The following is a 26993-nucleotide window of genomic DNA, read 5'->3' as shown; positions in this document are numbered from 1 at the left end:
AGGGCCTCAGAAGGGCTGGGAGGTCAGCAAGGCTGAGCGGAGGGGCGGGGAGCCGTTTCCGGACTGGCACCCAAGAGCCCGCCTGAACCGTCTGCCCTCTGCTTCTGCCCCCTGCCCGGTGGCCAGACCCACGCGTGTGAGCACACGACTCTTCTTGAGACGGAAAGGCCCGGGTTTATTATCGGCATTAGGAAAGAATCCCACTGCGGCAGCGACTGCACCTTGGTTTTTTCACGCCCGGTTTCCTCCCGGAGGCGGTGGAAGAGCCGTCTACATACACGGCGGGTAGGGCAGCTTGGGCACTTGATTGAAGTAGCCGCCCAGAAAGATGAGGCTGGACCCCACGCCGAAGAGCACCAGGGCGGCCCAGAAGCAGATGTTGTCGAGGGCCTTCCCCATGCGCACCCAGTCGGACACCTCCTGGGGAGGGAGCAGGCACCGGCTGGGTCCGGGAAGGGGCCTCCCCCGAGCCAGCACCCGCCCCGCCCTCCCGTGCCTGCCGCACCTCGCCGGAGGCCTCCTGGTCTCGCGTGCTCTCGGCCACGAAGTTCACGGCGTCCACGCAGCAGCGGACCTCGGGGGCGGCGGCGCCCAGGCTCTGGCAGAGGGCGGCTGGTGGGGACGCCCGGGCGGGGAGGGGGTGGTGGTCACCGGGAAGCCCGCCCCGCCGCGGGCGCCCGCGCCGACCCGCCCGGAGTCCTCCCCGCTCACCGGTCCAGGGCCCATGCCGGTGCCTCTGCCCCTCAAACACGAGCTCGCTCCGCGGCTTTTTCAGTATCAGCTCCTCGGCGCGGAGCAGCAGGCCCACCGACGACGCGCGCCGGGGCGGCGAGGCGACCCGGGGGGGCCCGGGCGGCGCGCGGGAGCCCAGGAGGCGAGGCAGCAGCTCCAGCAGGACCTGGCGGCGGGGGGCGGGGCGAGCTCGAGGCCCCGCCCCCGCCCCCCGCCGGAGCCACGCGCCCCGCCCACCCGGGCCGCCCCCCCCCCCCCCCCCCCCGCGCTTACGTGGCGCAGCCGCGGAGACGCGGCGTGCGTGGTGGGCGTCCGCAGTGACAAGTTGAGCACGATGACGCAATTCATGACGATGATCGTGGCGACCACCATGACGAAGATGAGGTACCTGCGGAGCCCGCCGCGCGTGACCCCACTGCGGCCCGCGGCCCGGCCTGTGACCTCACAAACGACCCTCTCCGGCGGCGGGACCGGACGCGTGCCCCGCTGGCCCTCCTTCCGCCGCCGCCGGCCATGAAGGGGACCCCCAGCTCCCTGGAGACCCTGCTGTGGGTCTACCACTTCCACAGCTCCACGGAGGTGAGACTGCGCCCAGGGCTGGCAGCCCGAGGCCTTGGGAGGTCTCCGGTGCCCCCACCCCGTGACCCGACGGCCCCGCTGCCCCTGCTCCTCCTCCAGGTGGCCCTGCAGCCCCCGCTCCTGTCCTCCCTGGAACTCGCTGTGGCCGCGGCCCATGAATTTCTGGAGCAGAGGTTCCGGGAGCTCGAGTCCCTGGAGTCGCAGCGGCCGCATGCCCCGAAGCCCACCCTGGGCTGGTGCTGAGAGAAGCCGCGGCCAGCGTCGTGAGCTTCGGCGCCACCTTGTTCGAGGTGGGGCGCGGGGGGGCTGCGGAAGGGCGGGAAAGGGGGACAGGGACCCCTGCGTCCCCACCAACTCCTACATCCTCCTCCCCACCCCCCCCACCCCCAACGGCAGATCTCCGCCCTGTGGCTGCAGCAGGAGGTGCGGCGGCTGGACGGCGGCGCCGGCAGCTCGGGCCCAGCCCGGGGCGCCGGGGATCCGGGCGGAGCGCTGGCCCGGGTGGCCCGGGCCGCGGTCCAGGGGGCGCGGCACGCGGGGGCAGCGGCGGGCACTAGCGCCCGGCTCGCACTGCAGGGGGCGTGGCTGTGCCTGTGCGGGCGGGGCCTGCAGGGGTCCGCCTCCCTCCTGCAGCAGTGGCGACGTCAGCTGGGCCTGGGGACCCCCGGGGAACAGGTGAGTTCTGGATGGCGGGGGGGGGGGGGGGGGGAGGGGGGGAGGAGAGGAGTTGGGGGCTGGAGGCGGGGGGGGGCTGGGGTGGGAGGCACTGAGCCGACCCGCCCCCGACAGAGATACTCGGGAGACCTCCAGGTGGCATCCAGTGGCAGCGCGGAGAACGGGGGACCAGAGAGCGCGGAGAACGGGGGACCAGAGAACCCGCCGCCGCCGCAGCCCCGCCCCGCGTTCCAATAAAGCCCAGACGGGACCCACCCAGAGCAGCTCCGACCCACAGCAGCTCCCGGTTTCGCGTGCCCTTGGCCACGCCCCCGGCCCCGCCCCCACACACGCGTGGGCTCCTCCGCGGGCCTCTGCCTTCACCTGCCCAGCATCGGCACGCTCAGCGACGTCTCGGGGGTCTTCTGGGCGATCAGGAACAAGAAGACGGTCTGCGCCAGCAGGACGTTGATGGACACGGTGCACTTCTGGCCGCCGGCTGGAGGGAGCGGCCGGTGAGAGCGGGTCCCGCTCCCAGCGGCGAGCCCGGGGTTGGGGTCCCGGCGGCCCCTTACCCTGCGCCGGCAGGAAGTAGGCGAGCAGCACCAGGCCCGAGATGAGCACGCAGGGCACGATGATGTTGATTGTGTAGAAGAGCGGCTTCCGGCGGATGATGAGCGTGTAGATGACGTCAATGCCCCCCGGGTCGTCCGCGGAGCCCCCGTGGTGATGGATCAGTCCGGGGCAGAAATCGATGGCCCATTCGCCGTTTTCTGCGGGGTGGGAGGCGCGGTCAGCCCTCGTGGGCCCCACGCCTGGCCGCGGGCCCCCGGTTTCTGGGCAGAGGGAGCCGTTGCGGCCGGCCCGCCCCTAGTGGTCTGGGTGGCGCGGCCGGCGACGGGCGAAGGCGGTTCGGGCTAGACGGGCCCGCCCGGTGCAGGTGCACAACAGACGCAGGCCAAGGAAGTCATGCCGGGCTCACTGTCGAGGGTGGTTTGGGGAGGGGGGTCAAGGTCGAGCCCGGCTGCCAAAGCCAAGGCCCAGTGTCGGTGGCCCGGGGCAGCCCCCCTCGGTGAGTGTCCCCTGTCTGGGCCCCGCCTAGAGGCGAGTTTTCGGAGCAGAAGGGGGCCTCACCAGTGTAGGCCTCGGTGTCGATGTCGATGTTGCTGATGGTCTTGCCCTCGTCATCCACGGCGAAGACAAACGCCACCTCTCGGGCGTCGTACGTCTGCGAGCTGCGGGGCCAGGGCCGGCACAGACCCGGGCTGCTGGGACCCGGGCTGCCCCCACCCCCACCCCCACCCCCGTCTCGCTGCCCCGCAACCGCTCCCCTCTCTGAGCATGTGACCCCACCGGAAGACGAGCGAGCAGTTCTGCCAGTCAAAGGGGAAGTAGGTGACCTCCACGGCGCAGCTGCTGCGGTAGATGGCCGGGGGCAGCCAGCTCAGGTAGCCGCCCTCGTAGACCAGCACGTTGGCGTCGTAGGCCACGCCGAACTGGCCGTCGATGCTGTGGGCTCCGGGAAACGCGGCGTTTGCGCGCGGCCGCGACCCCCTCACCCTCCCGGCCTCCCCTGCCCTGGCCCAGCGCTCACTTGTTTTCCAGCACGATCTCAGGCAGCCACACGAGCTCCGAAGGGACCCGCAAGGTTTCTATGCCCCCGAAGTCGTCCTTACTGAAGTTGAGTCTGTAATCCTGCCAGTCCTGAGGGGTGGGATGGAAACGCGTGCGCCCGGGGCCCCACGGGGGCTTGGGGGAGAGGGGTCCCCGCACCAGACCTCACCCTGCTCCCCACGTCGGACTCACGATTCCAATCCAGATGCTGGTGGTGAGGGTCTCCTCTTTCTCGTTCTGCAGGTGGGGGATCGGGGTGGTCGGGGTGGGGCCCCAGGGTCACACACAGAATTTGGGGGTTCAGGCAGAAGTATCTTACTAGTGAGATCAGGTTGGTCAGGGTGACCTTGAGGGTGATGGTGACAGTGTCTTCAGGCTCCTTCACCGGCCGGCGTTCTGGGTCGTAGTTGTCGAAAAGATGGTGGTAGAGACGTAGCTCTTCGTTCTTGCCGTCACCTCCACCTGGGGACGGGGTCACGTGGGCTCACCGCGGGCACGGGGCTGGGGGCCTCCTTTGCCTCTGCGTCTGTCTCCGAGGCTCTGTGATCTCCCCGCCTCCCGAACCACATACTGAGCCTGGGGACCAAGTTTCGGGCCTCAGCCTCCTTCTCGGCCCCTTGTCTTTGTCCCGTGCCCTGTGTCCTTGTCCCGTGCGTGTGTCCCACCCCTGTCCTCACCGAGGAGCTCCAGGAGGAGCAGGGCACCCAGCAGAGCCCCCGCCATCCCGCCGTCTGGTCCTCGGGGTTATTCTGAGCGTTGAGGTTGGGAGAGGGAGTAAGGGGAGGTGTTAGTTCCGGGCTGGGTAGGGGACTGTCACCTAATCCTCCCCACCCCACCCCCCGCTGCCGCTGCCGCTCCTGCAGCCAGAGAGGACTTGGCCCTTTCCAGAGGCAGCTGCCCCGTCCCAGCATCCTCTGCCTGGTGAGCGTCCAGCTCGAGGGCCACGGACCGACCTTCGTGACTCAAGAAGCCCGGTGCGGGTGGGGGTCCTTTAGGAGCACCTGGGACCACAAGCCCGGCGGTGGGGGTGGGGTAATGCCCCGCACGTGTCCCTGGAGTAAGTTGCCTGTGCAGGTGACCTCCGTGGCCTCCTGTCACTAGCGTGGAACACACACCTTGCCGCCACCTACACGGCCCAGCCAGGGTCACGCCAATGCAGTTTCTGCCTGCGGTTTGGCAGAGTCTGCACAAAGACAGGGTAATGAGGCAGGCGGCCACCGGGGATTACTCAGCAGTAACAGACCTCAGTCCCAGGTGGGCCGGCCCGCCCGCAGCTCTTCTCTGGGCGCTGGTTCTCCCTGCTGCCACCTCGTGGCCGCAGGTGGTGATACATGTGGTCTTGGGGCGGGGGAGGGGCAGACTCTTTTTTAACGTTCAGTTTTTGAGAGAGAGAGAGAGCACAGACGGGGGAGGGACAGAGAGAGGAGGAGACACAGAATCCGATGCAGGCTCCGGGCTCCGAGCTGTCAACACAGCCCGACGCGGGGCCGGAACTGACGAACGGGGAGATCATGACCTGAGCCTGAGCTGAAGTCGGGTACTTAACCCACCGAGCCACCCAGGTGCCCCCCCCCCGCCCCGCCCCCCGGACACTTGACGGATTCTTAGAGCGTTTGTCCTAAAGTCTCCTCGGACCGGCCTGTCATCTGAGGTGCTCGCTCACAATTCGTGTCCTCAGATCCCGCCCCCAGAGAACCCTTTTTGAGGAGCTCTGGGTGTTGCCTCAGGGAGTGGGGGTGCCGTGTCTTACCTACTGCTTCCTCAGCGGTGCGGGAAAGCGGTCCCCATAGGTACGAAACGGGACTCCGTCGGGTCCGCGGTCACACAGGTGTGATGGCGGTAACACGCGGGACCCGCCGATCGGCTTTCCTGACCACGAGCACCCGTGTTCGCAGAACACGTGCGCGGCCGTCGTTCGGGGGTCCCCTCCCTCTACCCGTGAGGGTCCGCGCGGCTGGGCCGTCTCCCACGCATCCTGCAAGCCGCCTGCTTCGGCCGCTGACGCGTTCCTTGCCGTCCGGCGTGTCCCGGCCCCCGGGGGACCCGTCGGGCCCCCGCTCGCCCCCCTGCAGGTGGCCGAGCGGCGTGTGGGCTCAGATCTGCGCTGCCGCTCGGGCCTGGGCCGAGGGTTCTGATAAAGCAGAGACGTCTTCGGGCATTAACGGGCACCACGAGGTCCCCTGCTCTGGGCCGGCCGCCCCGATTCTAGGCGTGAGTAGACCGTGGCCTGGAGGCGGGAGAGCCGCAGCCGGTGACCCCGAGCGGGCCCCAGGGGAAAAAGCAAGAGTCGCGGGCGCTGTGGGTCGGGCACCGTGTCGCTCGGCTGCCTGCACTCGGAGCATCGGCCCGGCCTGCAGCTCGGATGACCCAAGTCTCCTGCTGCTGCTCTGCTCTGTGCTCCTCCGGCTCCCCAGCCGCCGCCGGTTCTCTCCGTGAGCCCCTCGGTGGTGCGGTCGTGGCTCTCTCGCGGGTCCTTCCACCAGGTCCTGGCCCCAGACCCACCTCTTGGCCGCACTCTACGGACGCAGCCCGTTCAGTCCTCGTTCCCGCTGCCCTCTGCCTAGCGCCGTGGGGCCGAGGGGGCGGCCCGGTGTCCCCAGAGGGTCTGCCAGGTGCTTAGAGACGCCCGCCCTCCGGCCAGGGCTGATGGGTCCCGGGGAGGACACCCAGCCCAAGCCAGGCCAAAGGAAGCGCTTCCCGGAGAAGGTCGGGAAGCCGGCGCCCTCTGCCGTGGGGGCCACAGGAGAGGACGCTTCGGTGCGGGGTGGGGGTGGGGGGGGCAGCGTGGTCTCCACGTGGAGAGAGAGACTGCGCCTCGGATACAGAGTCAAGCAGAGACGAGATTCCCCCCTTTCTTGACTTAAAAATGGCATTAAAAAAAGGAATCAACTGGTAGGAAGAAAACAGAAATGCCCCCGAACACAAGACCCAGAAAACCCTTCTGACCGCAAGACCGTAATCCGTGCTTTGGAAATCTATTACACCGATCCTACGTCTTCCCCGCCGCAGACACGGAAACCTGTCCCCAAATAGCCCGGCGGCAGCACCCGCCATCCACTGACCAGCATCGACAAGAAGGGAAGCCCCCGGCTGGACTGTAGAGACGCAGGGTCCCCGCCGTCCCCAGACCTCGCGGGCAGCTTGGCACACAGCGTGTCCTCCATAGAAACGAGCTTCGGTGATTCTAATTCCGTTCTCGCCTAGGTCCGAACCGTTTCTTTGCCCACAGAAGAAGGCATTTTCCTGCTCTCCGGATCCCGGGGGGACGTTATTGGGATAGGTTCACGGGCCGGTGGTGTTGAGAACCAAGTAGTAAGGAGTCCAGGAGACGGTGGAAAACTGGAAAAGCATAAAGCAGGAACCCGCACAGTGGGAACGGAAGGTCTGAGGCACGGGAGCAAATTAACGGCATCGAGACCAAGTCAAGTCAACCTAAACTCTGAGGGTAGGTACTGCCCCCCCCGCCCCGTAATAAGCACCTTTTGTTCAAATCATAAAGTATATCTTCCCTACGCGTGTGGATAGAAAACGTGTACAGGTAAAAAAGCAGTAATAAGCACTCATGTGCCCACCACCCAGGCCAAGAGATAGAATGTCACTGTCCTCGGAAGCCACTCTGTGCCCTCCCTGATTGAATCCCCCCTTCTCAGCGGTAACCACTATCCTGCAGCCGGAATTATTCTGGTTCTCTTCCAGTCGCCACAACCGACGTGTCCCTGTGTTGGAACAGGGAAGGATGGAAGGGGACAGGGAACCCAGAAGAGTAACGTGTGTTTCCAAAAAAAGTAGGGCTCCTGCTGGCTCCGGGGGCTAAGCGTCTGGCTTTTGACTTGGGTCCCGGTCACGATGTCACCGTTCGCGGGCTAGAGGCCCACATCGGGCTGTGCGCTGACAGCGCGGAGCCTGCCTGCTTCGGGTCCTCTGTCCCCTTCTCTCCGCCCGTCCCCTGCTCACTCTCTCTCTCTCTCAAAATAAACTTAAAAAAAAAAAAATCCAACTTCTCCGCTATCCAGCCCATCCCTCCCTACAAAGGTTAACCGCTTCTGTTGAATGTCAGTCTTTCTAGACCAAAGCCCGGCGTCCGTGTGCGTGTGCGTGTACGTTAACATACACAGAAGTGTCGGCGTGTAGTCTGCGACCGTCTCCCCTGATCTACTTTGTAGACAGTGGCACGCACACCCAGCCGCTCGTTCTGTCCGGCTGCCGCCCGCTGCTCGTGGTACGGCTGTCCCCTGGATGAGTGATCCAGTCCCAACGGACAGACATTTAAGATGCAACCGTTCTGGCTTGGGCGACCACGGGCTGTGCAGCAGCGAAACATCTTTCTGCGTCTATCTTTGCTCGACTTTTGCAAATGGTCCTAGCAGTGAAATTACTGGGACAAAAGTTTCTGGATTTAGGGGCGCCTGGGCGGCTCAGTGGGTTAAGCGTCCAGCTCCTGAGTTCAGATCAGGTCACGATCTCTTGGTTCATGGGATTAAGCCCCGCGTCGGGCTCTGAGCTGACAGTGCAGAGCCTGCTTGGGATTCTCTCTCTCCCTCTCCTCTCTCTCTTTCCTTCCCCACTCACGTGCACTCACTCTCTCTCAAAAAGGAATAAATAAACATTAAAAAAAAAGAAAGTGGGGCTCCTGGGTGGCTCAGTCGGTTGAGCGCCCGACTTCAGCTCAGGTCACGATCTCATGGTTTGTGGGTTCCAGCCCCGCGTCGGGCTCTGTGCTGACAGCTCGGAGCCTGGAGCCTGCTTCGGATTCTGTGTCTCCCTCTCTCGCTGCTCCTTTCCTGCTCACACTCTGTCTCTGTCTCTCTCAAAAATAAAGGTTAGACAAATAAAGTTCGTGCATTTAAAAAACAAAACAAAAACTGTTGGTGACTTTTGCCAAATTGTTCGCAAAAGCACGTGCCCACTGACACCCCTCAGGCCGACAGAGCACAAGAACGCTGTCTTACTCCTTCCCCAGGACAGCATATCCTCAAACTAAAAAAAAAAAAAAAAAAAAAAAAAAAAAAAAAAAAAAAAAAAAATTTGTTTGCCAAGCCAATAGGTGAAAACTGCTATTCATTATTTTCATTTACGTGTGCTGATCAAGAAGGTCGATTTTTAGTTCCAGTGTACAAGAATCTGCCGTACGATGAAGGTAAAGTGGTACATTTGATGTAGAAAACGGGGCTTAATCAAGTAAGTCCCGTTGGGACAACTGGAAACAATCATCAAAATGCCGGCAGACCCTCAGCTGTCGACTGCTGGGGGCGGGGGGAGGTCAGACACCTGCATGTAAAGCGACACCAAGGAAGGCCTCCAGTAAAGCCAGCATTTGTCATCTTGGAGCGAGGGAGGCCTTTCTCCCCTTCCCTGGAGCCCCAAATCGGAGACCATAAAGAAAAAGCAAAATTTCCGTAGGGTCAAAAATAGAAAACCACAGGCCAGCGAAGACAAACCGGGAGCAGATGCCCGCAGCCCAAGAGCGGCTCATCTCTGTCCATACAGAGCCGGCCGAAAGCCCTAAGAGGCTGGCGAGGTGCTGAACCCCCGGGGCTGCTGGGTCCCTCCCCAGGTGTAAAAACACCGACAGGTGGCGGGGGAGGGACTCTTGGCGGGGAGACAAGGCCATGAGCGGACCAGAGCAGAAAAAGACGTAGGTGGTAAAGATTAAAAAAAGAAAAAAAAATGAAACAGAGAGAGAGAGAGAGAGAGAGACAGCAGGGGTGGGGGCGAGAGCACGAAAGGGGGGGGTGGCTGCCCCAGGCCCAGGAGGCCGCGTGCCGCACCCCCTCCCCGGGAGGCGACCTCTTTACTCACTTGGCTACAGAAGAAAACAAAAGTCCTTGGGACTTACCGGCGCAGGAAAGAAGGAAGTCCATGGTGGTTTCTGGGCGCCTCGTCATAGGAGAGCTCAAATCGCCTTCTCCTCTCAGAACAGAGGCGACAAGAAGGTGAACCGGGACGGCAAGTCTCCGCATCAGCCAGGCACAGACAGGACGTCCCGGGGAAGTTTCTAGGGCGTCGTGGGCTTGGCTTCAGAGAGAGAAGGTGGCGCGGCTTGTAGATTCTGCCATGAAGATTCCTCTGGTGATTCTGGAAGCCCGGGGAGAAAATGATTCCGACTCAGAGGAAAAAAACCACGGCCAAGAACTCCAGGCTCTTCAGCAGCCGGCTGAAGCCACATCTTCAAACAAAAAGGCTGCGAGAAACAGTTATAAAATGTTGCGAGTTAGATCCAAGGACTCATACTCCGAGGCTCTTACTGACTTTTGATTCTTCTGGTATTAACACATAGTATCTATAGGAGTCATATTGACAGTAAGTGGAGCTCAAGGGTTTTTTTTTTTAAGTCCACGGGAGGGGCACTGGGGGGCTCAGTCGGTTAGGCGTCCGACTTCAGCTCAGGTCACAGTCTGTGAGTTCGAGCCCCGCGTCGGGCTGTGTGCTGACAGCTCAGAGCCTGGAGCCTGCTTCGGATTCTGTGTCTCCCTCTCTCTGACCTTCCCCCGGTCACGCTCTGTCTCCCTGTCTCAAAAATAAACATTAAAAAAAAAAAGATTTTCTTTTTAAATAAGACTGAGCCAGACGGACGTCCCTCATTTGATCCTGTCTATTTAATAATATGTAAAACCGATTCACTTATGATCAAAGTGAAATTAATTTTCTCCCTGTGGTCTAAACGTAGAGAAAACAGATTCCTGTATCTGATCGTGATTTCTTTAACCACATCACCTAAACATGGGGAGAGGCTCTATTGGGCAAGAATCTGAAACAGGAAATTGTCTTCACTTTATCCCAAACCTGGGTTTTGTTTTTATTCATATTCATTCATTATCAAAAATAAGTGCCACTTTGTCTGTAAAAGTAGGGATGTCAGTACCCTGAGGTAGAGGGCAGCAGTGAGAAGGCAGCGAAAGCCTGGCCCCCACAGCGGCCCAACGCCCCGGTAGCTTTATAGGTGAGTTCTCCCAAACTTACTTACTTACTTTCTTTTTTTTTTTTTTTTTTTTGCGACAGAGAGAGATGGAGCATGAGCGGGGGAGGGGCAGAGAGAGAGGGAGACACAGAGTCTGAAACAGGCTCCAGGCTCCGAGCCGTCGGCACAGAGCCCGACACGGGGCCCGAACTCACGGACCGTGAGATCATGACCTGAGCCGAAGTCCGAGGCTTCACCGACTGAGCCACCCAGGAGCCCTTAGTTCTCCCAAACTTTCAAGGCACGATCATCTGATTTCACACAAGTTCTCCCGAAAATAGAAGAAGGTGGCAAGCCAACTCGTTTTACAAAGTTCTCGCTTCAGCTAAGGTGAACACGAGAAAATAAAAACACAGGCCTCATTCACTTCTGAACATAAATGTGAAAAATCCTCCATAAAATATGGGCCAACCAAACCCAAAAGTTGACCGAACTAGAAACTGCCAATTAAGTCAAGTGACTTAAGTCAAGTGTGTCCCACACGTGCAAGGGCGAAAGGCATTTCTCTCTTCCCAACAGAGCCCCGTCTTGTTGAGACGCGGAGCGCGTGCCCGGCCCCGGGGATGAGTCACGATGACGCACAGTGTCCCCGGTCTCGTCTGCCAGACGCTCAGAATGCAGCCCTGTCTTGCGGCCAGAAGCACGCCGCGATCCGTTTCTGACCCATGTCGCCAGAAGTCGACCAGGGGACGGGGCTGCCGGGAAAGTCTGTCCTTTGCTGCTACAAGGACAGTCACTTACGGTGAGGCACTGCTGTGCCCCTGTTCCTTCCCTGTCACCAGCAGATGTACGCCTTTAAGGGCGCCCGCCATGTTGCAAGCATGAGGTGACAAGGACAGGGACATGAAAGCCAGCGTGCTAAGGATGGAAAACGGGAAGGACATAGACCCACCTGAGAGGGCCCGTCTTCAGACCGCTGGTTAAGAAGTTAACAGGGGCGCCCGGGGGGCTCAGTCGGTTAAGCGTCCGACTTCGGCTCAGGTCATGATCTCACGGTCCGTGAGTTCAAGCCCCACGTCGGGCTCTGTGCTGACGGCTCAGAGCCTGGAGTCTGCTTCAGACTCTGTGTCTCCCTCTCTCTCTGCCCCTCCCCCGTTCATGCTCTGTCTCTCTCTGTCTCAAAAGTCAATAAACATTAAAAAAAAAAAAAAAAAGAAGAAGAAGTTAACACTCTCAGGGGCGCCTGGGTGGCTCAGTCGGCTGAACATCTGACTTCGGCTCAGGTCACGATCTCACGGTTCGTGAGTTCGAGCCCCGCGTCGGGCTCTGCGCTGACAGTGTGGAGCCTGCTTGGGACTCTCTCTCTTCCTCTCTCTCTGCCTCTCCCCCACGCACGCTCTCTCTCCCCAAATAAATACATAAACTTAAAACATTTTTTTGTCGGGAAACAACTTCCTTAACTTGAAAAGGACTTTTAAAAACCTCCAGTTCACATGGGTCATGACGCCCTCACTGTAAAAACAGGAATAAGGCAGGACTGTCTTCACGGCAACACTGGGGGTCCTGGCCAACGCGCTAAGAGAAGAAAATAAAGCGGAGGAAAGGAAAAGATTAACTACGTGAGGGTATAATTCCCACCGTGGAAAACCTTGCAGGGCAACAATAAGCCACCAACAGGAGAGTCAGGGACTTCCCTGGATGTAAGAAACATCAACACCAACAGCTCTCCTCACCCCCGCGGAAAGAAGTCACGGACAACAAAAGGTCGCTCACAACAGTAACAAAGTCTCTCAAGTATTCAGAACTCAAAGTAATTAAGGATGTTCTTTCAATGTATGTAAAATCTTTACGGCAAAAATGCGAAACTGCTGTGTGTGTGTGTGTGTGTGTGTGTGCGTTTAAGTAGTCTTCACGGCCACCACGACCCTGAGATCAAGACCCGAGCTGAGATCGAGAGTCAGACGCTCAACCAACTGAGCCCCCCAGACGCCCCATAAAAATGTGAAACTGTTAACGGGCATGAAAGTTGAGTGTAAATGGAGAGAGACACTTTTTGTTTGGATGAGCTGATTCCCGATTATTAAAGATGTCAGTCCTGCCCCAAATAACCTATAAGTTAAATTTTTACAAACTTGAGGAACTTCTTCTAAACTGTTTATGACAATCTAGAGACGCCTGGCGGGCTCACTCGGTGATCAAGTGACTCCTGGGCTCGGAGTTGGGAGTTCGAGCCCCACGTTGGGTGTAGAGATTACGTCAATAAATAAACGTTAAAAAAAAAAAAGATAAAATGTTTATGACGGTACAAAGGTCCGTGAATAGCCGCGTGGGTTTTGAAAAAGAGGAGGGAGTTACCCCGGCAGATATTAAAACATCCAACAGAAGTTACAGCAACAACAATTACACAAAAACCCAACTGGTTCTGCTTAGTTGCTAAAAACTAAAGAAAGGAACCGGGTAAGAGCCATGGAACCACCCGTGTGCCCACAGAAGTGTGATATGGGCTGGGTGACCTCAGGGGGGTGACCTCAGGGAGGACCGGTTAGATTAGCAGACACGGGGGGCCACTGGGTGGCTCAGTCGGTTAAGCATCTGACTTCAGCTCAGGTCACGATCCCAGAGTTTGTGGGTTCGAGCCCCCCGTCAGCTCTGTGCCGACAGCTCGGAGCCTGGAGCCTGTTTCGGATTCCGTGTCTCCCTCTCTCTCTGCCCCTCCCCCACTCACACTCTGTCTCTGTCTCTCAAAAATGAATAAATGTTAAAAAAGAAAAAGATTAGAAGACACAAGTGGCTGCCTCCCTCTATAGAGAGAAAAAGAAATTAAGCCGTATCCCTATTTCATACCATACGAGAAAGTAAACTCCGGGTGGATTAAAGACTCTAAAACGAAAGGTGAAAAACTAGAAAGTTAACAGATGAAAATGTGGGGGAGTATTTTTGTGACCTTTGGGGTGGGACTTTCTTTTTTTAAAGTTTATTTATTATGACAGCGACAGAGAGGGTGCAAGCAGGGGAGGGGCAGAGAGAGCGGAGAGGGGAGAGTCTCAAGCAGGCTCCACGCTGCCAGTGTGGAGCCCGATGCGGGGCTAAAGCCCACGAAGCTGCGAGATCATGACCCGAACTGAAACCAAGAGTCGGATGCTCAACCGACTGAGCCACCCGGGCGCCCCTAGACGTGTCTTATTTACGTGGCCACACCCCCTTCAGCCCATGGAACAGGGTCTACCCCTGTAGAGCATGGGCGGTGTTTCTGAGGGCCTGCTGTCCCAAAGTTTGCCAGCTAGAGGGGTGGACAGATGTTAAAACAAAGTGTCACAACGGTTTTGTCAGGCCTATAGGAATTTACAATACGGTAACTAATCCAGTCTAGACGGCTCAAAGTCCACATTCCGCCCCACCGACCGAGGCCCACCCTTAGAGTCCGAGAGACCTCAGGAGAAGGCTCAGTTAGTGGCTTTGCCGTGAAAACACTGGGTAGAAACATTCCCTTCCAGCCGATAGCACTCAGGATCAGTTCCACGAAACCCTGCTTCTGAGTCTAATGTTCTGTTTTCATTGGGTTCTTTTGGTTACAAGGAAACGGAATGAACTGAAATCACCTAAAAATACGGTTTTACAATAATCGGCCCAGACGAGAGTCACCAACGGGTGCTGTACTTTGCAGGCCAGAGTTGAATTAGGAACAGGATATTTACATAGTGTCAGAACATCTCCCCACAAAAGTGCTTCTTAGTGAGAAAAGAGGAAACAGTATCTTGACGGTGGAAAAGCACGGTGGATTCCACCTTGACCAAGTATCAAAGTTAACAGCACCCCCGCAATAGGTCAAATTGATATGAAGTATTTCCCGATATGATGCCCCGAGAAAGCCACATCCCTTATGTAATAGTCACGCCAGAGAAACGTACGGCAAATCCAATTGTGAGAAGCATCAGACGAGTTGAGGGAAATTCTACACAGTCGAGGGACATTCTACGTAATTACCGGACTGTAGTTTTCAAAAATGTCAAGGACATAAAGAATCCAGACAGTTTGGGGACCTACGGGAAACAAAAGAGCTATGGTCCCGGATGGGTTCCTAGACGTGGGCGGGAGGGTGGCGGGGGGAGCTACGAGGGACATTTTTTGGACAATTGACAAAATGGGAATATGAACTGCAGATTGGACCATACCGTCCCATCAGTATTGAATTTCCACATTAATAACCATACTGCAGTTCTGTAAGAAAATGCCTTTGTTTTTAGGCAACACACGTTGAAATTTAGTGGCGATGTCTCCAAGTTAGTTCAGGGAAAACCCTCAGAGACACAGGAGACACAGGAATAAAGCCAACGAGACCAAATGTTAACAAGTGGGGAATCCGGGCCAAGCGGATCCGTAAGATCAACCCTCAGTCGGTATGTTTAATGCCAAGTGTGAGAAATCGAGAAGCCTACCCACCAGGGAGATCTCCGCTTCCGGCAAGATGGGTGTGCGCTTCGCTGTTCCGCCCATTAAATCCAACCAAATCCGGGACATTCTATATACACACAAGAAGTGAAGGAATTCGCAACCTAGAAACAAAGACGTTTATTGCCGGTGGGATGAGCCCTTTGTGTTTTTTCGGTTTTGTGTATAATTTTTTTTAAAATTTATTTACTTATTCCGAGAGAGACAGACAGAGAGAGAGAGAGAGAGAGAGAGAGAGCTAGCAGGGGAGGGGCAGATAGAGGGGGAGAGAGAGAATCCCTAGCTGTACCCCTAGTGCAGAGCCTGATGCAGGGATCAAACTCATGAATGGTGAGATCATGACCTGAGCCGAGACCAGAGTCAGATGCTTCACTGACTGAGCCACCCAGGTGCCCTAATAGTAATAATAATAATAAGCCTGCTCTCTCCAGCCAGAGGACCAGGAAAGGGGTAGCCTGGCAAGGCAGAACTTGGGAAATGGGCACTCTATTCCAGACATTCTACCACGGACAAACTGTGGCCACCCCCACACCAGCAGCCAAAGGTTGAGCCTAGATTTGCACCCTCCCCAGGCTTGTCACCAGGTGCCCCAACATCCCTGCCGGGCTGGCAGACTCTCTGGGAAGGCCAAGTAGGGGAGCAGGGACTTTCACCCCAGCCAGCTGGTAACCACAGGGGAGCCTGGATACCCATCCCAGATTGGCCACCATGAGGCACCCTTCCCATCCCCACTGGGATGGCGTCAGGGGGCCCCAGGAGGGTCAGGACCGTCACTCACTTCTGCAGCCAGGAGGTCATCCTCACCCAGGTGGCTCCCAAAGGACAGAGGTGTTAGGATTCTCTGGGGAATCTTTTATTTTTTTGATGTTTATTTATTTTTGACAGAGAGAGAGAGAGAGAGACAGAGCGTGAGCAGGGGAGGGGCAGAGAGAGAGAGGGAGACACAGAATCCGAAGCAGGCTGCAGGCTCCGAGCTGTCAGCACAGAGCCTGACGTGGGGCCTGAACCCACGACCCGTGAGATCATGACCTGAGCCAAAGTCGGACGCTTAACCGACTGAGCCACCCGGGCGCCCCTGGAAAATATTTTAAAGCAGCCACGATAAAAAGGCTTTAACAAGAAATTATGGATGCACTTGAAAGAGATCAAACAGAACTTCAGCAAAGGCACAGAGGGTCTAAGGAACTAAATGGAGGCTGCAGAGCTGAAAGGCATAACAGCTGAGATTACAGCTCAGGGAGTGGGCCCCACAACACAATGCGGGAACAGAGAAAAGAACCCGTGACCCGGAAGATACGACAATAGAAATCACCCGTTCCGCACGACAGAGGGAAAACAGACTTAAAAGCACAAACGTCTCGGGGACCCCTGGGGCTCTGACAAAAGATCTGACCTTGTGTCATCAGAGACCCAGAAACAGGAGGAAGAGGACGAGGCTGAAAAAAGTTCCCAGATGATGGCTGAAGACCGCCCAAATCTGGCAAGAAACAGACACTCACACGTTGCAAGAAAGCCAGCAAACCCCCAACAGGTCACGCCCAAAGATCAACTCCCCTCCGACCCAGAAACCGCACTCCGGGGGCATTTTCCCAGGAAAATGAAGACTTTGTGTTCCCACAAAAATCTGTATGTGAATATTCATGGCAGATTTATTGGTAACAGCCAACAACTGGGATCTGCCCAGTCGGCTTTCAGTTGGGCAGTGGGTACACTGTGGTACTCCCCGCAATGGAATACTACCTGGCAATAAATACCAGTGCACGCTACAAACCGCGAACCTCCAGGGGAGTGTGCCGAGCGGACAGGGTCGACTCCCAGAGGGCATATACTGTACGATCCCATTTATATAATGTTCTTTAAAAAAAAAAATTGTTTTAACGTTTATTATTTTTGAGACAGAGAGAGACAGAGCTCAAGCAGGGGGAGAGGGGAGCACAGAGAGAGAGGGAGACCCAGAACCCGAAGCAGGTTCCAGGCTCCGAGCTGTCAGCACAGAGCCCGACGCGGGGCTCGAACTCACGGACCGCGAGATCATGACCTGAGAAACAGTCGGATGCTCAACCGACTGAGCCCCCCAGGCGCCCCAACATTCTTAATGTGACAAGAGGGCGGAAATGAAGAGCAGAGCGGTGGGAGTCAGGGGGTAGGAAGGAAGCGTGTGTGGGTATACAGGGGCATCGTGAGGGATCCTTATGGTGAGGACAACGTCAGTATCTGGGTTGTGATATTGGAACTGGGGAAAGGGCACGCGGGATCTCTTATTTCTTACGACTGTCTGGGAATCTATAATGATCTCAAAAAAAGTTTTACTTTTAAACATCTACCTGAAATTTAAAAAATACCTTTGTGGGGGTGCCTGGGTGGCTCACTCGGTTAAATGTCCGACTTCAGCTCTGGTTATGATCTCATGGCTTGTGAGTTCGAGCCCTGAGTCGGGCTCTCTGCTGTCAGCTCAGAGCCCGCTTTGGATCCTCTGTTTCCCTCTCTCTGTCCCTCCCCTGCTTGCTCTCCCTCTCTCTCTCTCAAATAAATAAATAAATAAATAATAAAAAATATTTTAAAAAAGAAAAAAAAGTTTTTAAAATACCTTTCTAAACAACACCACTTAGGGGCGCCTGGGTGGCTCAGTCGGTTAAGCCTCCGACTTCAGCTCAGGTTACGATCTCATTGTCCGTGAGTTTGAGCCCCGCGTCGGGCTCTGTGCTGACCGCTCAGAGCCTGGAGCCTGTTTCAGATTCTGTGTCTCCCTCTCTCTCTGCCCCTCCCCTGCTCATGCTCCATCTCTCTCTGTCTCAAAAATAAATAACGTTAAAAAAAATTTTTTTTAAATGTTTAAAAAAATAAAATAAAATAAATAAACAACACCACTTTAAAAAAATGGGGTGCCTGTGTGGCTCAGTTGGTTAAGCATCCAACCCTCGATTTCAGCTCAGACCATGATCTCATAGTTTGTGAGTTTGAGCCCCGCATAGGATCCCTGCACTTGGGATCCTCTTTTCTCTCTCGGTCCCTCTCCTGCTAGCATTTTTGTGCTCTGTCTCTCAACAAACAAAAAAAACACTTAAAAAAAGGAAAAATGGAAAATGCAATCTTTACCTCCTAAAGCTTATTATGTTGCAAGTAACAATTCCAACACCAATTAAAAAAATTAGGTTTCCCGCTCAGTGATGTCAATGGTTTCTTTCCATTTAAAAAAAAATTATTTCAATATTTATTTGTTTTTGAAAGACAGAGCACAAGCAGGGAAGGGGCAGAGAGGGAGGGAGACACAGAATCCGAAGCAGGCTCCAGGCTCTGAGCTGTCAGCACAGAGCCCGATGCGGGGCTCGAACTCACAGACCACGAGATCATGACCTGAGCTGAAGCTGGATGCTCAACGGACTGAGCCCCACCCCCGGCATCCTGCCATTTTCTTTCTTTCTTTTCTTTTCTTTTTCTTTCTTTCTTTCTTTCTTTCTTCCTTTCTTTCTTTCTTCTTTCTTTCTTTCTTTCTTTCTTTCTTTCTTTCTTCTTTCTTTCTTCCTTTCTTTTCTTTTTTTTTTTTTGTTGTTGTAGCTTTCCTGACATTAGCGTCATCCTAGGGCCTTATCTCCTGTGATCATAAAACGATTCAATCGCTCATCCAGGGTCACATATTTCCTGCCCACATCCAGAGAAAGCATGCCTACTTCAGTCACCCCACAGAAGCCTTGGGCTTCGTTACGAAGGGACCCACTTACCTTTTCTTTCTGACCCTGAACCAGTCTCGCTCTCATGGTGGGAGACTCTGACCAGCTTCTATGAGGATACTTGTGTGGGTCCTTGTGACTGGCTGAGGCCCACTCACGTAGCTCGAATAGAATCATTCCCACCAAGAATCCTAAGGGTGCAGTAGAAGTGATTTTTCAAAAGAAAAAAAGGAAAGTTGAGTGGATCTTGAGTAGACCTCCAACTAATGTTTCCTCACAAAGCTCTTTAAAAATGCACCTCGGGGGCACCCGGGGGGCTCAGCCGATTGAACATCTGACTTCGGCTCAGGTCACGATCTCGCAGTTCGTGGGTTCCAGCCCCACGTCAGGCTCTGTGCTGACTGCTCAGAGCCTGGAGCCTGATTCAGATTCTGTGTCTCCCTCTCTCTCTGCCCCTCCCCTGCTCACGCTCTGTCTCTCTCTATCTCAAAAATAAACAAACATTTTTAAAAATTAAAAAAAAAAAACATCAGATGGCATGATGCCATACTCAGATGAAAGGTATGAATTAAGTGGATTTACCTAAAAAGCAGGGAAGATTGAAAGTAAGTGAACTAAGATTTCAAGAACTCAAGAAGGTAGAAAGGGAACATGAAAGTAAGCTCAAGGCCTGAGGAATTATTAAAGGTGGGAGTAGACATTCATCGTCAAAGAGAGAGGGGAAAAAAAAGAAATCGACTAGTAAAATTAATAAATCTGGTTCTTTGGCTAGTCCAATAAAATAGACTAATCTTTGGCAAGTCCGATGAAGAAAAAAAAAATGGGGGGTGGGAAGAAAGAGAGAGAGAAAAGAAAAAGAAAGAAAATACAAAAAACATTAGGGGTCACAACTACAGATACGGAGATTTTAACACATGGTAAAAGTGTAAGTGTTCAAACGTGCAATACTACATTTGAACAGCTACATGAAATAGATATTTTAATTAGAAAATATCAATTTATTGGGACACCTGGCCGACTCAGTCAGTGGAGTATGTGACTCTTGGTCTTGGGGTTGTGTGTTTGAGCCCCACATTGGATGCAGAGATTAAAGATAGAATCTTTAAAAAAATATATTAAGAAAGAAAATATCAGTTACCAAAACTGACTCAACATCAGAACTGACTTAAGGGGGGAGGATCAAAAAATTTGACTCAAGAAACCTCAACAGACCAAAAATTATAGTAGGAATTGGAAAGGTATTCAGGAAGCTATCTCCCAAATGGCATCAGGTCCAGATGGTTTTATGGGTCCACCTAACCTGCACTGAACAGAAAATTCCTATAATCTCTAACTTATCCAGAGAATATAACATTTTCTAACTTAATTTATAAGGGCAGCATAACTCTGATAACAAAACAAAACAAACAGAACTCAAGGTGGCTCAGTCGATTAAGCGTCCAACTTCAGCTCAGGTCATGATCTCACGGTTTGTGAGTTCGAGCCCCGCGTCCGGCTCTGTGCTGTCAGCTTGGAGCCTGGAGCCTGCTTTGGATTCTGTGTCTCCCTCTCTCTCTACCCTCCCCAGTTCATGCTCTCTCTCTCTCTCAAAAATGAATAAATGTTAAACCAAATTAAAAAAAAAAAAAGAAATCTATGGGCCACTTTTATTTTCTAACTTAGATGTAAAAGTTTGTATTTTATAAGTAGGCTCCATGCCCAATGCAGGGCTTGAACCCACAAACCTGAGCTCAAGACCTGAGCTACTATCATCTATAAAGAACTCACCAAACTCCACACTGAAAAACAAATAATCCAGTGAAGAAATGGGCAGAAGACATGAATAGACACTTCTCCGAAGAAGACATCCAGATGGCCAACCGACACATGAAAAGATGCTCAACGTCACTCATCAGGGAAATACAAATCAAAGCCACACTGAGATATCACCTCATGCCAGTCAGAAAGGCTAAAATGAACAAATCAGGAGACTATATAGATGCTGGCGAGGATGTGGAGAAACGGGAACCCTCTTGCACCGTTGGTGGGAATGCAAACTGGTGCAGCCGCTCTGGAAAAGTGTGGAGGCTCCTCAAAAAATTAAAAATAGACCTACCCTACGACCCAGCAATAGCACTGCTAGGAATTTAGCCAAAGGATACAGGAGTGCTGATGCACAGGGGCACTTGTACCCCAATGTTTATACCAGCACTTTCAACAATAGCCAAATTATGGAAAGAGCCCAAGTGTCCATCAACCGATGAATGGATAAAGATGTGGTTTATATACACAATGGAATACTACTTGGCAATGAGAAAGAATGAAATCATGCCGTTTCCAACAACGTGGATAGAACTGGAGAGTGTTATGCTAAGTGAAATAAGTCAGGCAAAGAAGAACAGACACCATATGTTTTCATTTGTATGTGGATCCTGAGAAACTGAACAGAAGACCATGGGGGAAGGGAAGGGGAAAAATAGTTTCAGACAGAGAGGGAGGGAGGCAAACATAAGAGACTCTTAAATACAGAGAACAAACTGAGGGTTGATGGGGGGGTGGGGGAGAGGGGAAAGTGGGTGATGGGCATTGAGGAGGGCACCTGTTGGGATGAGCACTGTGTTGTATGAAAACCAATTTGACAACACATTATTTTTAATAAAAAAATATAAAGAAAAGATTTTCAAAAATGGAAAAAAAAAAAAAAAAAAAAAGACCTGAGCTGCTATCGAGAGACAGACGCTTGACCCACTCAGCCCTACCCAGGCATCCCTAGATGTAAAAATTCTAACTAAAATGTGAGCAAGCCAACCTAGGATTATATTAAAAGAGGGGCGCCTGTGTGGCTCAGTCCGTCAAGCTTCCAACTTCGGCTCAGGTCATGATCTCACGGCTCGTGGGTTCGAGCCTTGCGTCGGGCTCTGTGCTGACAACTCAGAGCCTGGAGCCTGCTTCGGATTCTGTGTCTCCCTCTCTCTCTGCCCCTCGCCAGCTCACACTCTGTCTCTCAATAATAAATACACGTAAAAAAAAAAAAAAAAAAAAAAAAGAATTCATAATGGCCAACTAACGTTACTCCCAGGCATTCAAAGATGCAAGATTAGAAGAAAAAAAAAAAATCAGAACATTAACATGTGAAGAAACTAAAACACCGGGTCATTTCAGCAGGTGCCAAAGTGTACGAATCCCTCGTTTCTACGTCTGCAAAAACCTTCAACGTGGGCATCTTCGAAGAAGCCGACGCGGCCTCCTCTTACAGAAGCTGGGAAAACGCCGTTGGCTTTCCTGGGCTCCCTGGCAGCTGGGTCACCGGCTTACGACCCGTCCCCCTCACACCCAGCCCTGGCTTCCCGAGGCGGTAGGTGCCACGTCAGGGCAGGGAGGCTGCGCTGAGTTTCCATATCAGCAGCTGGAGCAGCGCGGGCTCCAGCGACCCGGTCTCGTGGCGGGAGCAGAGTTTTGCTCACCAGACTCGCTCCGCAGCCTGGCCCTACTCCAAGTCTGGTTCTCTAGCCCCTCAGCGGGTACAGCCCGGGGAGGAGCCAATGTATTTTTAACAAATTCCCTGTCATTCCAAGTCAGCCTGAATGTTCTCTGAGGCTCACGCGAAACCCCTGACCCATACAAATGTAGCAAAGCTCAGCAGCCCCAGGGGCCCTACTCCACACCCTGGTGTCTCTCTCTCTGCAACTTATCACCTCACTTCCTGCTGCTTGACTCCTTGCTTTCTCCATGGTTTCAGGTACTCTTTGCAGCAGGCTAATGAGATAAATGGCAGATCTGGACATTCACTGCATCTGGCTCAAGTGTCACCGGTGCTGAGCAGACAGGAGCAGGCCCATGACGTCCCTTGTGGGGACAGTAGGTGGGACATGTTAATCATCGGGAAGAGAACCAACAGACATGGCAGCTGACTTTCTTATAGGCACCTAACCTGGTCTTGGGAAGCTTTTGTTGTTGTTGTTTTGTTTGTTTGAAGTAATTTCTACACCCAACGTGGGCCTCGAACTCATGACCCTGAGACCAAGAGTCACATGCTCCACCAACCGAGCCAGCCGGGTACCCCAAGTCTTGGAGGTCTTAAAAGGCTTTCCAAAGGAAGAAATTCTGGGCTGGAACTTCCCAGATAAGTGAGGGTCGGGCAGAAGGGAGGCCAGAGTCAGGAGACCAGCTGGGAGGCTGTTGCAGTGGGGTGTAGAAAGAAAATGGTATCTCGGACTGGCGATGGTGGCGGTGGGAACAGGAAAAGTGGATTTCAGAGAGATTAGGAGCTGAAATGAGCGTGACTAGTGACAGGTTGGACAGGGAATGAGAGGGGGAGGGTTCAGGGTGGCCATCAGGGATCTGTTGGTACTGAGCGGCCAAATGCGTGGACGGTGGTACCATTCGCTGGGTTGGACAACAGGGGGAGTATCTCAGTTTTGAACACGCAGCTTCAATGCCTGTGGGACATCCAAGGATTCCAAAGGGCAGGGGGACCTAGGGGTTTGGGTCTCAGGAGAGGGGTCTGGGCTAGACATAGGTTTGAGTCACTGGGGTGTAGGTGTGGTTGAAAAGCAAGGAAAAGAACGAGGGTGATCCCAGGTGTTTGTGTAGCACAAGAGGAGGGGGGTGCGCCTGGGTGGCTCAGTCGGTTGAGTGTCTGACTTCAGCTCAGATCATGATCTCACGGTTAGTGGGTTCGAGCCCTACATCGGGCTCTGTGCTGACTGCTCGGAGCCTGGAGCCTGCTTCGGATTCTGCCTCCCCCCCTCTCTCTCTCTCTGCCCCTCCCCACTTGTGCTCTGTCCGTCTCAAAAATAAATGTCAAAAAGAAAGAAAGAAAGAAAGAAAGAAAGAAAGAAAGAAAGAAAGAAAGAAAGAAAGAAAAAGAAAAGGAGAGGGCCAAAGGCCAAACTCCGGGGGTGAACTTCTCACGAAGGGCCAAAGACGAATCTACAAAGAAAGTCCAGCCAGAGAAGAGGAGTGTGCGTCATGAGTCCCGAGTGGAAGGGACGCTGGTGATGTGGGTCGCAGAAAACACGTTAAGATCATAACGGAGAAGCGCCCAGTGGGCGTAGGGCGCTGGCAGTGGCGACCTCGGCCAGAACTGAGCCAGTGGGTTGGGGGTGGGGTGGGGGGGACCATGCTAGAGACAGGGGGAAAAGGCAGAGGGAGGTGAGGGTCAACACTGGCGACCGTAAGAAGACAACAGTGAGGGGCAGTGAGCGGCGGCCGGAGGCTTAAAAGCCGGGCGAAGGTGGTGGTTGGAGTCCAGTCCCAGTCCGCCCGGCGGGAGAACGGAGCCACAAGGAGCGCGGGGCACAGTCGTGGGAGGAGATGATAAGGGCCCGCGTCCGGGAGGGAGACAGCTCCCGGGTCACAGGAGTCCCTATCGGGCTGGCGTTTCCTCCCCCTCCCCGAGCCCTTCCTGCCGCCCGCCCGAGCAGGCCCTCCCTGGAGCTGGAAGAGTGAAGGACGGAGTCACCGTGGCAGCAGCGCTGTGCCTTCGGAGGTCTTTGCGCTGGCCCGTAAGCGGGACTTGGGGGCTGGGGGACGGGGGCCCCGAGGGAGGGGTGAGGACGAGGACGTGGTGCTGTCCAGGCTTTGGGGGGCGAGGGTGGGAGAGGGCAGCGGCGGGGACAGGACGAGTGGGAGCTCGGTCGGCAGGGGTCCCAGAGGCTGGGGGTGGGAGTGGGGGGCTAGAGTCTGGGCGGGGCCTAGCGCCCCAGGCCCAGAGGTGCCCGCTTAAGCCCCCCCCCCCCCCCCCACCTCCCCGGCCAGGCCCCCATGCCTCTCCTCCTGTTGCTGCTGTTGCTGCCGAGCCCTTCCCGCCCCCAGTCCGTCTGCGAGGTCTCCCAGGTGACCAGCCAGGTGGAAGTGAGCTGTGACAACCGGGGGCTCAAGGCGCCGCCTCCCGACCTGCCGGCCGACACGGCCATCCTCCGCCTGGGCGAGAACCCCCTGGGCACCTTCTCCACGGCCTCCCTGCTGCCCCTGACCCGGCTCGCCCAGCTGCACCTGAGCCAAAGCCAGCTGACCCACCTGCAGGTGGACGGGACGCTGCCCGCGCTGGAGACCCTGGACGTCTCCCACAACAAGCTGCGAAGCCTGCCCCCGCTGGGACGGGCCCTGCCGGCGCTCAACACCCTCGACGCGTCCTTCAACGAGCTGACCTCGCTGCCCCCTGGTGCCCTGGACGGCCTGAGCCAACTCCACGAGCTCTACCTGCGCGGCAACAAGCTGAAGACGCTGCCGCCCGGGCTCCTGGCACCCACCGCCCGGCTGAGGAAGCTCAGCCTGGCCGACAACAAGTTGAACGAGCTGCCCCCCGGGCTCCTGGACGGACTGGAGGAGCTCGACACCCTGTACCTCCAGGGGAACTGGCTGCGGACCATCCCGAAGAACTTCTTTGGGGACCTCCTCCTGCCCTTCGCTTTCCTGCACAGCAACCCCTGGTACTGCGACTGCGAGATCCTCTACTTCACTCGCTGGCTGCAAGACAACCCCAATAACGTCTACTTGTGGAAGGAGGGAGTAGACGTCAAGGCCATGACCCCCAACGTGGAAAGCGTGCGATGCGTCAACTTGGCCAACACACCGGTCTACACCTACCCGGGGAAGGGCTGCCCCACCCTCGGGGATGCGGACATAGGCTACGACGAGTATGAGGACGAGGACCCCTTCACCACGGCTGGGGTCATGCTCTTCACCAACGCCAAAGCCCGCACAACCCACTGGCCCCCACTCTACCCAACGTCTGCCGATTATCCACACAGCCAGACGCCCTATCTGTCTTCTACCCAAGAGTCCACTGAGAGTCAGAATACATCCGTGACCACCCCGGAACCCACCACGACCCCCCCCACCACGGAGCCCCCCACGACCCCCCCCACCGTGCAGCCCCCCACCACCACCCCCACCACGGAGCCCCCCACCGTGCAGCCCACCACCACGGAGCCCCCCACGACCCCCACCACGATGCCCCCCAAGACCCCCCCCACCACGACCTCCCCCACCCCGGAGCCCCCCACGACCCCCACCATGACGCCCCCCACGACCCCCACCACCACAACCTCACCCACCCCGGAGCCCCCCACGACCCCCACCACCACGACCTCCCCCACCCCGGAGCCCACCATACCCCCCACCACCCCAACCACCTCTGAAATAACCACATTCTTAACCAGCCCCAAAGTCACCTCATTCCTTACTACCTGGCCACGTGCCACAACTACCCTCCCAGAGGCTCAGGGGGTGGCTCGAGAGAATGCACGCAGCCCCAGAAATGACCCTTCCCTCGGCCGGGACACGTGCTGCCTCCTTCCCCTGGGCTTCTACGTTTTGGGTCTCCTCTGGCTTCTGTTTGCTTCCGCGGTCCTTATCCTGCTACTGGCCCGGGACCGCCGTGTGACGCCACAGGCCCCGGCCACAGCCACATACACCACGCATCTGGAGCTGCAGAGGGGGAAGCAAGTGCCCGTGCCCCGCGCCTGGCTCCTTTTCCTTGCAGGCTCACTGCCCACTTTCCGCTCCAGCCTCTTCCTGTGGGTGCGGGCTAACGGCCGCGTGGGGCCTCTGGTGGCAGGACGGCGGCCCTCAGCCCTGAGTCTGGGTCGTGGTCAGGACCTGCTGGGCACGGTGGGCATTAGGTACTCTGGCCACAGCCTCTGAGGCTGGGGGGGATGTGGGGACCTTGAGAGGCTGTGATGTGACGGCTTTCCTGTCAGGATCTAGCTTGGGGGGGGGTGGGGGTGGTAATTACTTTTCCTTTATCCGAAGCCTCTTCTCCATAGCACGGGCACAACCTTGGCAAAGCCGCGGGGGTGGTGAGATGCGGGAGCCAGGAGCTCATAGAACAAGGCTCCCCACGCTGCGGCGGGGGAGGGTCCCAGACCGCTAGGCTATTGCCATCACCTTGGGGACGCTTCAGGAAAAAGGAGATGCACCAATCAGCACTCTCACACGGGTGTACTGAAAAGACCTGGAAAGAGACATATCGAGATGGGAGCCCGGGCGCCTGGGCGGCTCAATTGGTTAACACTCAGCTCACGATATCGCGGTTCGTGAGTTTGAGCCCCGCGTCGGGCTCTGTGCTGACAGCTCGGAGCCTGGAGCCTGCTTCAGATTCTGTGTCTCCCCCTCTCTCTGCCCCTCCCCTGTTCACGCTCTGTCTCTGTCTGTCAAAATATAAACATTAAAAAAAACAAACGTGAGCCCTGATGACCCCTGGGTAGCATAAACACAGTGGTTTTATTTTCTTTTCCTCCGCTTAGCATTTCCTAAGTTTTCTACCACTGTAAGGTATTTGTGTTTAAAAAAAAAAAAAAAAAAAAGCTTCACGAAGAAAAGTTGCTTTCCTCTGGAGAGGAAAACGGTGGCCCGTCTGAGGCCCCACTGCCCCCACCCTAGTTGGATCACTCCTCACCCAACAGCCTGGCAAC

At 55.6% G+C, this 26993-nt stretch overlaps 2 protein-coding genes across 7 annotated transcripts; one reads left to right on the top strand and one right to left on the bottom strand.

The window, feature by feature from the left end:
- Positions 1–154: 154 nt before the first annotated feature.
- CHRNE (cholinergic receptor nicotinic epsilon subunit) lies at positions 155–9858 on the bottom strand. 6 transcript variants are annotated; one of them, XM_042967786.1, is made up of 12 exons: positions 9416–9858; positions 4257–4328; positions 3899–4041; positions 3772–3816; positions 3560–3669; positions 3319–3474; positions 3100–3200; positions 2350–2738; positions 1006–1617; positions 712–898; positions 506–612; positions 155–420 (listed from the first exon to the last, which is right to left on the bottom strand). In XM_042967786.1, exons 2-12 carry the CDS (start codon positions 4300–4302, stop codon positions 271–273), a joined length of 2046 nt encoding a protein of 681 aa, XP_042823720.1. In that variant the 5' UTR covers positions 4303–4328; positions 9416–9858; the 3' UTR covers positions 155–270. The 6 variants fall into 6 exon arrangements, with proteins under 6 accessions (XP_042823720.1, XP_042823719.1, XP_042823722.1 ...); XM_042967785.1 differs by lacking the exon at positions 9416–9858 and adding an exon at positions 5330–5514; XM_042967788.1 differs by lacking the exon at positions 9416–9858 and having other exon boundaries at positions 1006–1120; positions 2350–2464; positions 2541–2738; positions 4257–4317.
- A 13908-nt stretch (positions 9859–23766) lies between these two features.
- Positions 23767–26684, top strand: GP1BA (glycoprotein Ib platelet subunit alpha). Its single transcript, XM_042965795.1, has 2 exons — positions 23767–24080; positions 24334–26684. The coding sequence occupies exon 2, from the start codon at positions 24340–24342 to the stop codon at positions 26221–26223; it is 1884 nt and encodes a 627-aa protein (XP_042821729.1). The 5' UTR covers positions 23767–24080; positions 24334–24339; the 3' UTR covers positions 26224–26684.
- The last annotated feature ends 309 nt before the right edge of the window (positions 26685–26993 follow it).

This window comes from Panthera tigris, chromosome E1 (genome assembly GCF_018350195.1).
Source record: "Panthera tigris isolate Pti1 chromosome E1, P.tigris_Pti1_mat1.1, whole genome shotgun sequence".
Classification (NCBI taxonomy): Eukaryota; Metazoa; Chordata; class Mammalia; order Carnivora; family Felidae; genus Panthera; species Panthera tigris.
Note: the sequence above shows the minus strand (reverse complement) of the source record. Positions and strands in the feature narration are given on the sequence as shown.

Bases quoted from the DNA above. Each gene is read 5' to 3' on its own strand.
- CHRNE (XM_042967786.1), bottom strand. From the start codon at position 4,302: ATGGCGGGGGCTCTGCTGGGTGCCCTGCTCCTCCTGGAGCTCCTCG. The intron at 3,670-3,771 runs GTGAGTCCGACG...CCCACCCCTCAG, and splicing joins CCAGCATCTGGATTGGAATC to GACTGGCAGGATTACAGACT. The intron at 3,475-3,559 runs GTGAGCGCTGGG...CGGAGCCCACAG, and splicing joins GAGATCGTGCTGGAAAACAA to CATCGACGGCCAGTTCGGCG.
- GP1BA (XM_042965795.1), top strand. From the start codon at position 24,340: ATGCCTCTCCTCCTGTTGCTGCTGTTGCTGCCGAGCCCTTCCCGCCCC.